Below are 14,166 nucleotides of genomic sequence, written 5' to 3' on the forward strand. Positions count from 1 at the left end.
CCACCAAGTGCTGATACTGCTTGTAACAGCCTAAAAATATGCATATATTTTGGAACCTACTTGTATGTATAAACACTAGTTTTAAATACCACCTTTGATATTGCTGTGTCTATTAATAACAAATAAATACAGTGTATAAAGAAAAACAAACAGTCCTTAACTGAAAATAAACACAGCATATAATCCCTGTGTTTAGTGACAATATTCTAAAATATTGAGTTCTTACCTTTTCCCTTGCTAAATTTGCTGCACATCAAACCTTACTGTAAGTCTAAATTTTGTGAGAAGACAATGATGGATTTATTGCATTCTTGCTAAACTAACTACAAAGAGCAAGTAACCTACTTGAAACACCATGTAAAAAGGTGATGGTGAGAAAGCTTTGGGAAAAGAGATTATGCTTATTTGCCTTTTTGTAGCAGTGGGCTGCATACCACAGCTGCAATGAAGGAAACATTCCAGTTGAGCAGCATTCCTCTGTATCTTTTCAAAGTCTCTGTGGAGGTTAAAGTAGGAATCACTTACTTGTGGCTGAGAAAATAGCAGGGACTTCTGCATTAAATTTTAAATACATTCTGCCCAGAGGATGATAAGATGTGTAAATCAAATGATGAGACATTACCCATCTAAGAAATGCATTAGGAGTATGAAATGGGATTCAGCATGCTGTGAATTCTAAATTCCTGTACTCAGCAAAGAATCAAAGACTCCCACAATACCAAATTGGAATTACCATATTATCCTCAAGGATAATATGTTTCATTCTTTCTTGGCATAAGTACAGACTAGACAATATGGCCCAGCACCCTGTCCATTCTGAATTTAGAAGTGCCCATGGGCTGTTGATCAAATTATTATATAGTAAGTTTTATAATAAATACTACAAAGATTACAATTCACCAAAATTCATTCCAGCATTTTTCTACTTGCTATATTTATTTTCAGATTACCAGAGCACAGTCAGAGATTGAAAATAGCCTGTATAAATAACTATTTCTTCAGTACAAAGGCTAAGTAATTTTAAAAATTATTTTGTATTAGATTTATACTAAATTTAAGTTACAGAATTTGTTAGAAGGTGCTTTCCCCATTCAATTTTTACTGTTATTAATGTCTTCTTCTCAGAACACTGAAGATCTCACATGTGGCCAGGATATGTGGGAGGAATTCTTTGTCCTCTGAATAAACTGAGGGCAGAACATAATCACATTTTTTAACAGCCAAGCTCCTCAAGAAGCCTAGAAATGCATTGAGTCCTGAAGTGTCAGTCTATACTCATGCACCTCCCAGATAATGTTAGGTCAAAGTGTCCTGAGAAACCTGTATTTGCTCTTAAGAGACCCAAGACCACAGTTTTAAGTTTTGTTACTGTTTCAAAGCCACTCCAATTTATAATGTCCTTAAAACGTGTTTCTCTGTAGACCATGTAACAGGATTGGCCATTAGGTGAGTCACTGGAGTTTAACTGAGCACCTCCACGCCCTGTTTTTAACGCACTGAAACATCTGACAAACTCCTCCCAGTCCTGCCCAGTGCCAGCGAGGTGAGTCAGCTGCGTCTTCGCTGCATCATCCCTCTGACAGACAGCGCTACCAGAGAGGATTAAATAACTACACACAAGATAAATCTCAGTTTCAGCAGCATTTCTATCTTAAATGCAAGACAGAGTTTTCAGCCCTGTCTTAAATGGTATCACGGTTTGGCTGAATATACTCCATGGGTTTTGGGGAATTGGCCCCAATATTCCAGTGCTGTCCAGTGCAGCTCTAAACACACCATGGAAGGATGAGGTTCTGAACTGTAGGAAGGCAGATCTAATGCCCAAAAAGAAAAGCCCCTTCTCTTGTGAACTTACACCAAACACAGCCATAAGCAATAAGCAGAAACAGAACAGAGATACTGAGACTTGTACTGAGACTTGATGACTTGATTCCCATACGACATGCTGAATTTGATTTTTTCCAGAATATGCTAATATGGAGTCATTTAGAAGACTCAGAAAGGTCTGCTTAGCCCTCAACGAGGTTCCTCATCCCTGACCTAGAGGAATTTATGAGAATTCATTAAAATCAGAGAAAAACTACATTAAAACGGATAGATTTGGCAAAATGTACCACTAATGGCTTTTATTTCATAGAATCATAGAGGAATTGGCAAGAAAGGCCCAAGAGAATTATTTGTTTGCCTCAAAAACCAGCTACTGTCCTCCTTCAACTTTCTTGTTGATTTTTTTCATAAACATTTGTATTAAAACCAGTGACAGTACAATAAATCTATTCAGTAAATCTACTTACAATGGCACTTACTGTCATACTTGATTTAATTATTCTCTTTGAAGAATGACTGCTTGTAGGGTGAAGGTGATTCTCTCCCATCTATCTTCCTCTCTGTAATCCCCTAAACCAAACATAATTCTGAAGAAATAAAATAAAAATGCTTAAGCTCTGACAGTGCTCCTATTCTTAGTATAGTTGGGATGTGTATAGAGGGACTAGAAAATACCTGTAAAGGACAGTAGCTGGAGACTGAGGATGACACAGAATGTTCCATCTTCTACTTGATTGTAGTTTATTACTGCATCTCTCCCTCATAAAAAATAAAATGGAGGGAGTGTTTCCCTGGAGGTACAAATAAAAGACATTACTTGCTATCAACAAGCAAAAAAAGAATCATCCATTATCAGGCTAAAACATAAATTCTTAATTATGATGATTACATTATCAGTAGTTGACACAGTGAACTTATAGGACAAGCAACACAAAATTAAACCACCAGCACATTTCTTAAGTTGGAAAAGAAACTGAAACAAAATATTATTTGTTCTCTTCTCAAATGCCTTCCTTATGTTCCTCAGAACCCCAAGCAATTGCAGCTGTTGAGAGAACCAAAAGCCACTTTCACTGCTGCCAGTCACACTCCCAGACATCCTGAAGGAAACCCACAAGCCACAACTTCATCACTAAGGTTCTTCTGAGCTCAGCCATAACTTCAGCAAAAATCTACAATAGAAAAACATTTTCCTCTTAAAGAATCAGACTTCCACTGTTCTCTTGCTTCCATTGTCTACCTTGGTCCTTCACTGGTATTTACTCTGATCAGCAGTGTCTTACTTTTGGCTAGAAACCACACAGATTTAAACTCTAATGGGCAAAAATGTAATTTACTGGACAAGCTTGGACAAAGAAAAATAACATAGAAGAAATTTTTAAAAGTAGGGTGCAAGCTGGGATGTCCTGGAAAACACAGGAAGGACTGGGCACATCTGAGGTTTCCCCTTACAGTCCTGCTGGGACAGTCTGACTACCCTGGAGGCCACTTCATGGTCAGAAAATGTGTGTGTGGCTGGGACACTGTGGCAGGATAATAGAACTGAGACCTCTGTGAGGCAAGAGAATGGTGCTGGACAAGATTTTCAGCTGATGGAGAAGTACATGAAACAAAGGCAGAACAAGGTAAAGCTGCTGACTTTAGCCCAGTTCTGTTATCTCTGTAGTACATTATTCTCTCAGTTGACAGTAAGTACTAAATGTTATAGAGGGTGACACTACAGTCTGAGTTAAGTTGTGTAAAATATGGAGAATATCACAATAAAACTGTCTATAATTACAGAAAATAACAGCTCTTTGTAACTGATCCAGATGGAATTCAGATGGAACAGTTTAAAGCAAACTAAATTCTTCTATTAAGAAATTACTCACTAACTTCTATTTTAAGCCATTTTCAAAATCATTGATGCTAATGATTTAAAATACAAAGGATATTAAATGAGAGTATGGCGCAGTTGTGGCTGATTTCAGTTTATTGATTTGTTCAAATGAACTACAAATGCTTGCATTGATCTTTCAAAAGAATTTGAATAGGTCCCAAGAATTTTTTTAGAAGGATCTAAATAGTTCACCCTAAATCCTTCAAGTATGCTCTCATGATCCATATTCAATATAGGGGAATTAGCTGACAGACACAGAAGACAGAGCATCCTGGCAAGAAAGTACATAAATCTCTATAATATACCTTGGATGCTCAAAGACTGTAATTTTACATGTATTTATTTCAATTTATGTGGGGCTTTCTGAAAAACAATGATTCTTTGATCTCTGCGAAATTACTTTAAGAGACTATTCACAAAACATTTCTAGAAAAAACCTTGTGCTGAATTCCCCCTTTTATATCCACTAACACAGTTTTTCCTACTCTAAATTATTGGCTAAAATGAGATATCTAAAATACATGCTTTTTCTGGTGGAAACAAGTCTTTGTTACATTTCCCCTCAAAAAAGAGTCAAAGAGAACAAAGAACTACTAAGATATTCAGCATAAACCAAAGTTCAGGCAATTCAGCCTCTGGCAAACCAAGGTAAATAAAAAGCTCTTCTGTGGAGAATTTCCCATTGTGGATGTTCTGCCTACACACAGGTTTCTCAGGGTTAAGCCAAGAGGGTTTTTTTTTCCATGAGTTCTTTGCATTGTTTCAGCTTCTGTGGCATAATAGAGCCAAAGGAGTGATCTGAGATAATAAACCTCCAGTCCAGCTACAGCTTTAACTGGCAGTACTAGTAATGTTCTGGCACCATCTGATGTTTTTTGTTTTGCTTGCCTGGGTATAATCTCTAGGCAGCCCAGCTTTGTTTAGTCAGTAAAACTAAAGAACAAAAACAGACTACTAAGGTCATATGCAGCTTGGAAAAAAAAAAAAAAAGTTATCTAAATTAACAACCGGATTTCAAAACCAGATTGTGCATTAGGTACCTTAAACTGGTAACTCCATGCAAAAACACACCACCAGGTGACCCCAAAGAGTATCAATGCTCCAAATTCCTACTGGTGACAAACTAGTGTACAATGTGACATGTGAAATGGGGAGACAATTAGAAATCTGGAATATTTCTTCTTTCCTAAAATCAAACACACTGCCTTTGAGTGATTCTTTTTCACTAAAGGGGTGATTTTCTATCAAATTTTGTTTAACTTAGTATAAAGTTGCAGTGTTGTGAGACTCTAAACCTACTTCAGCCCGACTGTAAAGGCATTTAAATAGTAAAAGAATAAAAAAGGGCTATAAGGGGGAAAGGAAAAAAAGTTTCTAATTTATACTCAAGACTGCACGATAAACATAAACCTCATGGTAAAAGCACTACTTCTGCTTAATTGTTGATCCCTAGGAAGGAACATGAGTATCCCTATGAGTCTTTTAAAGTTTTCATGTTAAAGCATAGCTCAAGTTCTGTACTTATGTCAGAGGAGATCAGTGCCAAAACCATGCCTTGTGCTGAACCACAGATTTGCAATTGTCCGTAGCTCCTAGGGAATTCATTCCACATTCTTGGATCAGTCCACAGAAAAGCTGTGTCACACCAAAGCCCTAAATTTTAAAGGTCATCTCGAGTCGTGAATGGATTTTAGACACTGTAGACGTGGAGCACTTTGAAGAGAAGCCCCCTCGGACTCTGTTGTTAAGCCCACTTTGGTGCACTTAAGGCACTTTGGACATGCAAAAAGCCGAGAGGCAGAGGGACAAGTATAACAGCGAGAGATGCTCAAAATTTCCAAGCGGTGCCAAGCGTTTTAGAGAGGAACAAAAAGGCTCCAAAGTGCTTTAGGGGACAGGATGACGCCCTCCCGCCCTCACAGTCTGCAGCGCCAGCGCGCCGAGCCCACACCGCACCGCCTCACAGCCCCACCTCGCGCCTCGCCCGCTGCCTCCCCGGGGCCGTGAGGAGAAGCCGCGGGGATGGAATCCCTCAGACAGCGCCCTCAATCCCCGTATCCCAAACCCCCTCTCTCCGGACACCGTGGCGGACCCCGCCTGGCCCCGCTCCCCTCACGGACCCGCGCCCCTCACGGCCCCGCCCCGCTGCGCGCGCAAACGCCGCCCCCAGGGGCAGAGGAGCCCCGCGGCCCCGCCCCCTCGCTGCGTGCCCCGCCCCTCCCCGCCCGGCGGCCGCCGAGGCTCTCCCCCGCTCCCCTCACCGAGCGCGCGGCGTGCGCGGCGGTGCCGGTCCGGTGCTAAGATGGCGTCTATCATGGAGGGCCCGCTGAGCAAATGGACCAATGTGATGAAGGGCTGGCAGTACCGCTGGTTCGTGCTGGACTACAACGCCGGGCTGCTCTCCTACTACACGGTGAGGGGCGGCGGGCGGGCCGGGCGGGCGAGGAGGCGCCGGGGAGCGGCTGAGGCGCAGGGTGGGGGCGGGGAGGGGACTCGGGGCGTGCGGGCGCCCGGGCGGCCAATGGGGAAGGAGGAGGCGGCGGGAGCGGCCAATGGAGGAGGAGGAGGCGGCGGGAGCAGCCAATGGGGCGGCGCTGCGGGGAGATGAGCGGCGGGGGCGAGCGGCGCTGTTGTTGTTGGCGGCGGGCGGCGCCGCCGGCGGGAGCGGCCGCGGGACCCGCCCGGGGGCTCCCGGCAGCTCCGGGGCCGCGCTCCCTCCGCGGGCGGCCCGCGATCCTCCTGCCCCGGAGCCTCGCTCGGTGCTGGCTGCGCGCTGCCGGGTCCCGCTGCTCCCGCGCTCCCCGCCCTGTCCAGCGGGAACTCGCCCCGGGGGTTCAGCCCGGCCGGCGGGCCCGGGGCGGTGTCGCCCTCCCGGGCCGTGTGCGCCCGGGCGCGCCCGGCGCTCCGTTCCCGCGGCTCGCCGTGCGTTACCGCCCGCTTGGCGGGCTCGCTGCTCGCTGCCGCCCGGCAGGTGCTTCCCAGAGCTGGATCGACTTTCCCGTTTCCCTTCCGGACTTTCCACTTCCCGGCACGAACTTTTTAAGTGCGCTGTGTTAAGAAACAGTGATGTTCTCCTTAACTTTTTTTTTTTTTTTGGCATAACTCCTGGCAGATCCTGCCTTCCTGGCTTGTTCACCTTCCTTATTCGTATTTTTACATAACTTACAAGTATTTTAATGGTACGAATTAATTTTTCCCAAGCCTTTGAAATCTGAGGGCTTACTGGATGAACTGCATCCATGCAGCAAAGTTTTCTTCTCATGGAGCAATTAGTGTTATCAGGCTGAATAAAACACATACAAATTAAACCCGTAGTAAATTGTAACAGATTTACAGCAAATAACTTGACGTATAACGTTGTCTGTGAAGCTTTGTTCATACAGAAGCATTGCATATGAAACTTTTTTCCCTAAATCTGGGTTTTCATCCTACTCTCAGTTTCGTTCATGTGTGTTCAAAATCTCTCACGTGGGATGTGGATGGAGAAATGGAAGTGCTTTTAGAGTTGCTGTATAATGGCTCTTCAAATGTCAGCTGCTTGACAGAGATGAATTAGTCAGTGTGGTCTAAGTAGCAGTCCAAGGTGCAAAGTCATTTAATGCTCAGCTACAGAAATAGAAACATTTGCTGATGACTAGTGTGTATAATTATAATTCTGGATATTGCACTGACTTGCATCCTATGGTCTTCAGCTGTTTAATAGAATTATATTATTTAATTATTTCCTATGACTGGGAACCTCTACACATACATTACACTTTTATTTTGTATAATTTATTATGTTCTCTGTTGGTATAATTTTCAGTTTGAAATTTTAAAAAACATTTTTTTACTGTCTATCCTAAAAAGTTCAAGTTGAGTTGAGAGAAAAAATCGTGTTTTCTGCTTTATTACCACTAAAAAGTGGCTGCAGTTAACATTTCTTTCAGATTGTTTTTCCCATCCATGAGCTTGCTTTCTGCACATATGTGTCTAGGTCATTCTCCAGACATCTGAATTCATTCTCTTACCTGAGGCTGTGTGATGCTGAAACCTGCCTGCCAAAAGATCACACACCTCTCAAGAACCAATCCTGCCACTGAGAGGATGGTAGGACGCTGCTCCAGCTTCAGTGTTGGAGTAGAAACTCCTGACTGGTAGTTTATGAGGCTTGTAAACAGCATTAATTTGAAACGTTGGTAGATTTGGGGGTTTTATTTATATGGGGCAATGGGCTGTTGTTCTGCACAGGCAGCCTTGTGTTTGGAGCAAACTGTGTGATCAGAGCCACAGCGCTGTGTGCTGTGCTCCCTCTGAGCAGTTTCAGGCTGAAGCAATGGAGTTGCCTCACTCTGCCTGGCTGGGTTGGTGTTTGAGCCTGAATCTGGCCCCTCCCAGGACCGTGATGCATGGGTGGGGTGGTTTCAGCTCGGCTGTCTGGAAGCAATTTTGGAAGCAGATCTAGAAGCAGTTCTGTTGATAGGAGGGATTACAGGTACCTGATCAGCCTGTGCCTGCTCATCATCTCTCCAGGCTCCTCAGCCCATTGCTATCCAATATGTTCTGCAGACATGAGACACTTTCTCCAGCAGATCCCACAGCCTGTTAACCTTTGGCTGGGGAGGAAACTGCAGGCAAATAACTCCTGATGCAGCTGAACTTTCCATTAGAGCCTGAGCCACAAACTTCTTCATAGACATGTCCTTGCACTCTTGTACTTAGCCCTCCTTGGTAGTTACTTAAAATAGACTGCAGAAAAGCACCCTTAATGTGAACTAAACATTCAAACAGAATTAGTGTACAATAGGACTGCACTCAGAGGGGGAAAAATGGTTATGCTTTGTCTTTTGGTGGGATGAATAGCTGTTAACCTGAGTATGTTTATACATACATCAGAAGCAAATGAATTCAGTAAAATTCCATTTCTGGAATACTTAGAACTTTAAAGGAACAAGTCAAAAGATTTTATATCAAGTGAGAGTCAGGAAAAAAAGAAAAAAATGTAATGGTCATGATACTTGTAATGGTAATGTTATTTCTGTTTTCATTTGTGTGTTCCATCCTCTGTATTTGCATTGTAGTGAACTATAGTAGTACTACTTGTATGTGTGAATGTGAGTCTTCTCATGTGCATTTACAGGATGTTTCACAAAGGCCTTTTACCCAATTTGCCAAATTTTTGTCTTTTTTTTTTTCCTACTTCTATAGTCCAGGAGTTTTTTTCCTCATTCAAAATTGAAATGTGCATCCTCAAATTTGCTTATATTTATTTATGTGTAAAGTTACTTATGAATTCTGTAATTTAGAGAGTATGATCTGGACTTGTCATCCAAATATTCCTTTCACATGGTTTTTGCTTAAATAAATGGTTGTCTTGTGTCAGTAAATGGCCACCTTTTCTTTTAAAGCAAAATATTAGTTAAATGACAGTGTACCATTTTTGCCATTTTGGATCAGTTTGACCAATGGCTTGACAAATAATTTCTTTTTTTCCATCAGTATTCTTGGATTTGTGTTTCAGTGTTTTCTCTTGAAGGAATAACATATATATAAGTTACTGAAGCATTGTGGGTTTTCAGTGTTGTTGGCTACACTGAAATATTTATCAGACAAATCTTGGAGAGGCTCATTCCTGCCTTCTGCTGGTGCAGGAACTGTAAAGTTGTTCCATGAGCTGGATTCCAGATGAAAAATAGCTTTGTGCTGGTTTATTTTTTCAGCTGAATTTGTTCTGTTGTTTGTTTTGTGAATGTCAGTGTAGAAACGAGTGTTGACATTATGTTGGGGAGAGAGCATGAAGACAAAGAAATGGTCAAGGAGGAAGGGGGAGTTGAATGCAATTTGCTTTTTGTTTGTGTTTTCTGGCAGAAGTGCTGTCTTAAATACACATCAGCTATAGCCTTGATAACCCTTGGGAATCCTGGAGAAATAATCCAGAGAACCACTCAAGTTTGAAAATCTGATTTAAATTCTGGCTTTAAGTGTACTCTTTAAATAAATATTTAAATGGTATAATAAATTGAAAGCAGAACTGGCATAGCTGTGCAAACAGTGCTGTTTTAAGCCAGATGAAGGTCAGTTCCTTAAAGTATTTTAAAACTTCGTGGATATTTGACATTTGGTGGTATTGAAAGGAGAACTATTCAAAAGGTTGCAGGTTTAAAGAACTGCCTTGCACAGTGAGTGAGGGCTGCCAGAAAAAATTGCTGTGTATGACAGCCCCATACTGTGTGTTCCTGAAACCAGACTGGGGAGCCTCCCATCATCTTAATGGCTTTTGCACCAGTGAATGCCTAAAGAATGGATTTAAGTGCTGTTCTTTTGTTCATCCTTCCATCAAACTACTTTTAAAACATTTGCTGGTCGACTGCTTTCCAGGAGCAAGAGCTGTGTCAAATCAGTTGTTAGGAAAAGTAGTTGTGGCAGTATGAAAGTATCTTTTCCTCTCATGCATTTCATGTTTTTCAAGACTTCAAGTAGCTAGCAACTTTAATACTGGTTTGTATTGAGGAACTGCTTGTGAATTGTACAACCCAGCTATTGAGAAGGGGGACTCAAATTTTGGAGCAGTTTGATGAATCTTTGGTGGTGAACTGAAAACAAACCTTGTTGATTTGATTTCAAACAATGCCTCCAAAACTGCAGTTGTGGCTCAGTGGCCCCATGGCAGAGACTTCCAGTTGAACACTTCTTCCAAATGCAGTTTCTCAATCAGCAGCTGCGTGCAAAAATCCCAAGAAAACAGGAAAAAAGCACATCTGCTTTTTCACAAACGTTCCCTCTGAGGTCTCTGTTTTCCATTCTCAGATGAAGTGACACTTTTTTCTTACAATAACCTGATCTGTCACATGCCCTGAAAACAGCTTAGTGAGTCTATTAAAAACAGACAAAACTGTAAGCGAACTTGTAAAAGGAAAAAATAATTCTGAATTTATGGTCAAGGGCTAAAAAATATTGTTGATTATTATTCAACACTAAATTGAATTTTGTGCATAGTTTAAACTTTGTATCACAGATTTTGATGCACTGAATAAACTGTTAAAGGATTATAATTTAAATAGCAGACTCCTCTTTAGCAGTTAGGTTACAGCTACAGGAGTTTAGTCTGTAGCTGTGCATTTTTGGGGAAGAGTCTGAATGGAGGGTTCCAGGACTGTGCTGTACCTTTTACACCTTGATCCAGTTAAGGCATATATTAATTTCTCATGGGATTCTCTAAAACAGTGTAATGCTTTTCAGTGCCAGGACCTATAAAATATTGCCTTACCTATTTAATATAATCCTGGTATCTGTTTGGGTTAGATGAGCCCAGTGGCACTTCAGCTATTGCTGGAGTGTGTTATTTCCAGTTTTATGACTGAACCTACAAAGGTACCAGCTTTAGCTGCATAAACAACAGGGCTGTGAGATGCTGTCCTGAGCTCAGGGAGCTTCTTCTCTGAGAATGATGTGTGCCTTGCAAGGGAGCTGGAGGAATGGTGCGCTGGGAACAGCCTGTAAAGGCTTTAAATTGTTGAGGTCTGTTTCTGCTTAAAAAATGAGCATTGCCTTAAGATTTGATGAGAAAAATTGCTATTATGGAAAGTGATCCAAATTTAAGCTTCTCTTGTAGATGTAGATAAATTGCAAAGATTACTGTTTATAGATACAGCTTGTTCCAGCTTCTTCATCCCTAACAGGAAATAAATGTCCCAAGTGGTTTTGCTCATCTGTGTACTTATGTTAGGGATTTCCATGACAGCACTAAGTGAGTTACAAAAGCACCTCTTCAAGTTCTGTGCCCTTCTGCACAAGCAGAACTCGTGCCTGAGAACTTTTGGAGGCAAAGAGCAGCTGGGTTTTATTTGAAACCTTAAACTTCGCACGCAATAGCGAAAACTCAAATTAAATAGTAGTATTTCTAAAGATGAAGGAAGAGGTCTTTGGGGCTTGGGTTAGTATTCTAATTTAGTTTTGTTTTCTTTAAATAGCCAGTCATTATTTTCATTCTTCTCAAGAAGTTGTAGGTTACCTGAAATGCCTTATGTTAGATCAGTTCTGTATATTATTAACTTCACTGTGTGGATATAAAAGAGATACCAATAAAGGCCACATATTTTGGGAGATACCTAAATTCACCCTGCAATAATACTCTATAGCTTTATTCATTTTTACAAATTTTTATTTGAGTTGCAGCTGAAATTTATCTCATATTGGTGTCTGCTTATAACCTGTTCAAGTTCTTTATCATCACAATCAGTACAGTGTGTATTGAAAGCTTATGGAAAATGTAATTTGGCTGGTTATAAAACTGAGCACTGGAAAAGATAGCTACATATTAAAATTTTAAATATAAAAGCAAAGTAAAATGTGGCTTTTTTATTAGCCATTTAGAGACATCTTTCTGCTGCATGAGTTTTTGTTCAGTGAAATGGAACCATTCCTCAAAACAGTTATGGGATGGCTTTATTTTTAATAGGATATATTGGATAATCTAATTTCAACCAAAGAATAATAAGGAGAAGCTGAAAGTATTTGAATTGTATTTTTATAAAATCTTAGTTGGGGAGGGGGCAAAAATCTAAAATGTCAGCTGAATTGTATTTTAAAATCCTGTCCTGCAGCAGCAGTGGAAGGTTTGCTGTCTGCCAGTGAGAGAATCCAGCACTGTGTGCGTGTGTGTGTGTGTGATGACAGCCTGCTCTGGAGCTCAGGGAATTCAGATACTGCAATGATGGGTGCTTTATTGCACTCAGGTAGGATGAATTAAATTTAGTGCTTTCTTATAATTGGTATTAACCAAGTAAAGCTCTGTCAGAAGATGGTGAAATTGTAGGTATACAGGCCCACACTCTGACCTGTTGTTTCTCTTTTGCAGACTAAGAACCTTATAATATTTAAACTTAATTTCCATTCCATTAAAATGTGGTGGACATGAAAAAGGGGGCTTTTACCATATCTTTTGCAGCTGAATTGATGGTCAGTGGAAATGGGGTTGTTTGGATTCTACTCTCCCTTGCACTGGGATGAGCCCTCAAATTCCCTGTGTGTTTCTGAGGGGTCTAAACCCAACCAAATCCAGTCCCATGTGCTGCCTTTGCTTTTTCTCTGCTCTGGTTCTGTTCCTGTGCCCAGCACAGGGAGCTGGTAGAGCTTTGCCTGGCTCGTGGGATCCGAGCAGTCAGACCTGGTCGAGTCATTGCAGCCTCAGTCCAGATATTTTCTTTCCTGCTTAGATTATGCCAATATTTCTTCCATAAACCACCAGAGGGAGTGATAAGCTCTCAGAAGTGTCCTCCCATTTTAGGTGAACTCTCAAGGCAGTAAATATAAAAAATAAAAGTGTTCTCTAGTGAGCTATGTCCCAAATATGCACAATTTCTCATAGGAAATTGTTGGAGAAACTTTATAACTAGATCTCTCTTGGGTTTGAGGTTAAAAAAAAAAAGATAAAACAAAGCAATGCTTCAAAAAGTCTTTCCTATGTATTTATTGTCTAACAAGAAATATATCTGTAGAATACATTACAGAAGCACTTTACTGGCATTTCATTTTGACCGTCTAACATATGCTGATGTGAAAACAAGTAGATTAATGCTGATGGCTTCTAACACTCAGAAGACAGCTCTGATAAATTGAAGTCTGAACTGAATGAGAGGTCAGCTAAAACATTATTTGAAACCCCAGGTGCTGTACTTTCACATTATCGTTAGTGAATAGAACTTGCTAGGACTGCTTCATTCTTTCCTCCTATCTATTCTAAAACATGTTGAAGCTGAAGAATAGTTTGTTATTCTTAAGACTGACACTTTTTGTCCTGTCTTTTTTTTTTTCCCATTAATGTCAGCAAGATTTTAATGTCTAATTGCTTCAGTGAAAATAGGTCTGGTGATAATAACACCAATATATTGTCTTAACGGAATTATTGATACCTCCATCTTTCCAGCAGTGTATTTCAGAAGTGACAGCAAGATAATCTGATCATAAGACACCAGTGACAGTTGTTGTTTTCCTGACCTGAAAAAATGTAGTTTAAATATTTGGATGGTAAGAGAGAAGGGGTTTTCTTAGACAAGACTACCTTTCAAATAAGGCTACAATGGAAAGTAATTTATAATTTAAGAAACAGGAAGTGTGTGTGTGTGTGGGCAGTCAAAAACCAGCCCTTACCAGAAAACGGAGTATTCCGGATGACCTAAATATTTTCTTTTTCTTCTTTACCTTAAATAGTTTGTGTGTGCTACTTGGGCTTGTCACTATTGCCCAATAGCAATAGTTACTTGTCAGCTTTGCCTGAGAAAGTGGTGGGAACATCTGAAAGCTCAAGTATCACAATTTCCAGCTGGAAGTGAGTTGACTGTTCAGAATTCCCTACTTGGGGTGTGGGCCGAGGTTTGAAGCTTTTTTTTCCAATGCTTCAAACAGATAATAAATAAGAGGTTGAGTAATTTTGCAAGGTAGGTTAATGTGCAAGTTTGAGTACTGGTTATGGACACGAAAAT

At 40.9% G+C, this 14,166-nt stretch overlaps 2 protein-coding genes across 11 annotated transcripts in view; one reads left to right on the forward strand and one right to left on the reverse strand.

Annotated features, from left to right (window-relative positions):
• The window catches only part of EPS15 (epidermal growth factor receptor pathway substrate 15), a 67,892-nt gene extending 61,836 nt beyond the window's left edge, over window positions 1–6,056 (reverse strand). For 5 of the 6 annotated variants that reach the window (XM_056497530.1, XM_056497524.1, XM_056497529.1 and 2 more), the window contains exons 1-3: window positions 5,968–6,056; window positions 2,503–2,618; window positions 2,295–2,414 (exon numbers count right to left, since the gene is read on the reverse strand). In XM_056497530.1, the coding sequence (XP_056353505.1) occupies window positions 2,295–2,375 (81 nt within the window). In that variant the 5' untranslated portion in view covers window positions 2,376–2,414; window positions 2,503–2,618; window positions 5,968–6,056. The remainder of the gene's footprint in view (window positions 1–2,294; window positions 2,415–2,502; window positions 2,619–5,967) is intronic. The other variant, XM_056497521.1, reaches the window with a different exon arrangement.
• OSBPL9 (oxysterol binding protein like 9) overlaps window positions 5,906–14,166 on the forward strand; it is a 56,762-nt gene continuing 48,501 nt past the window's right edge. For 4 of the 5 annotated variants that reach the window (XM_056497533.1, XM_056497537.1, XM_056497534.1 and 1 more), the window contains exon 1: window positions 5,925–6,119. In XM_056497533.1, the coding sequence (XP_056353508.1) occupies window positions 6,009–6,119 (111 nt within the window). In that variant the 5' untranslated portion in view covers window positions 5,925–6,008. Of the gene's footprint in view, window positions 6,120–14,166 lie in introns of all 5 variants that reach the window. The other variant, XM_056497532.1, reaches the window with a different exon arrangement.

Source organism: Oenanthe melanoleuca, chromosome 8 (genome assembly GCF_029582105.1).
Source record: "Oenanthe melanoleuca isolate GR-GAL-2019-014 chromosome 8, OMel1.0, whole genome shotgun sequence".
NCBI lineage: Eukaryota > Metazoa > Chordata > Aves > Passeriformes > Muscicapidae > Oenanthe > Oenanthe melanoleuca.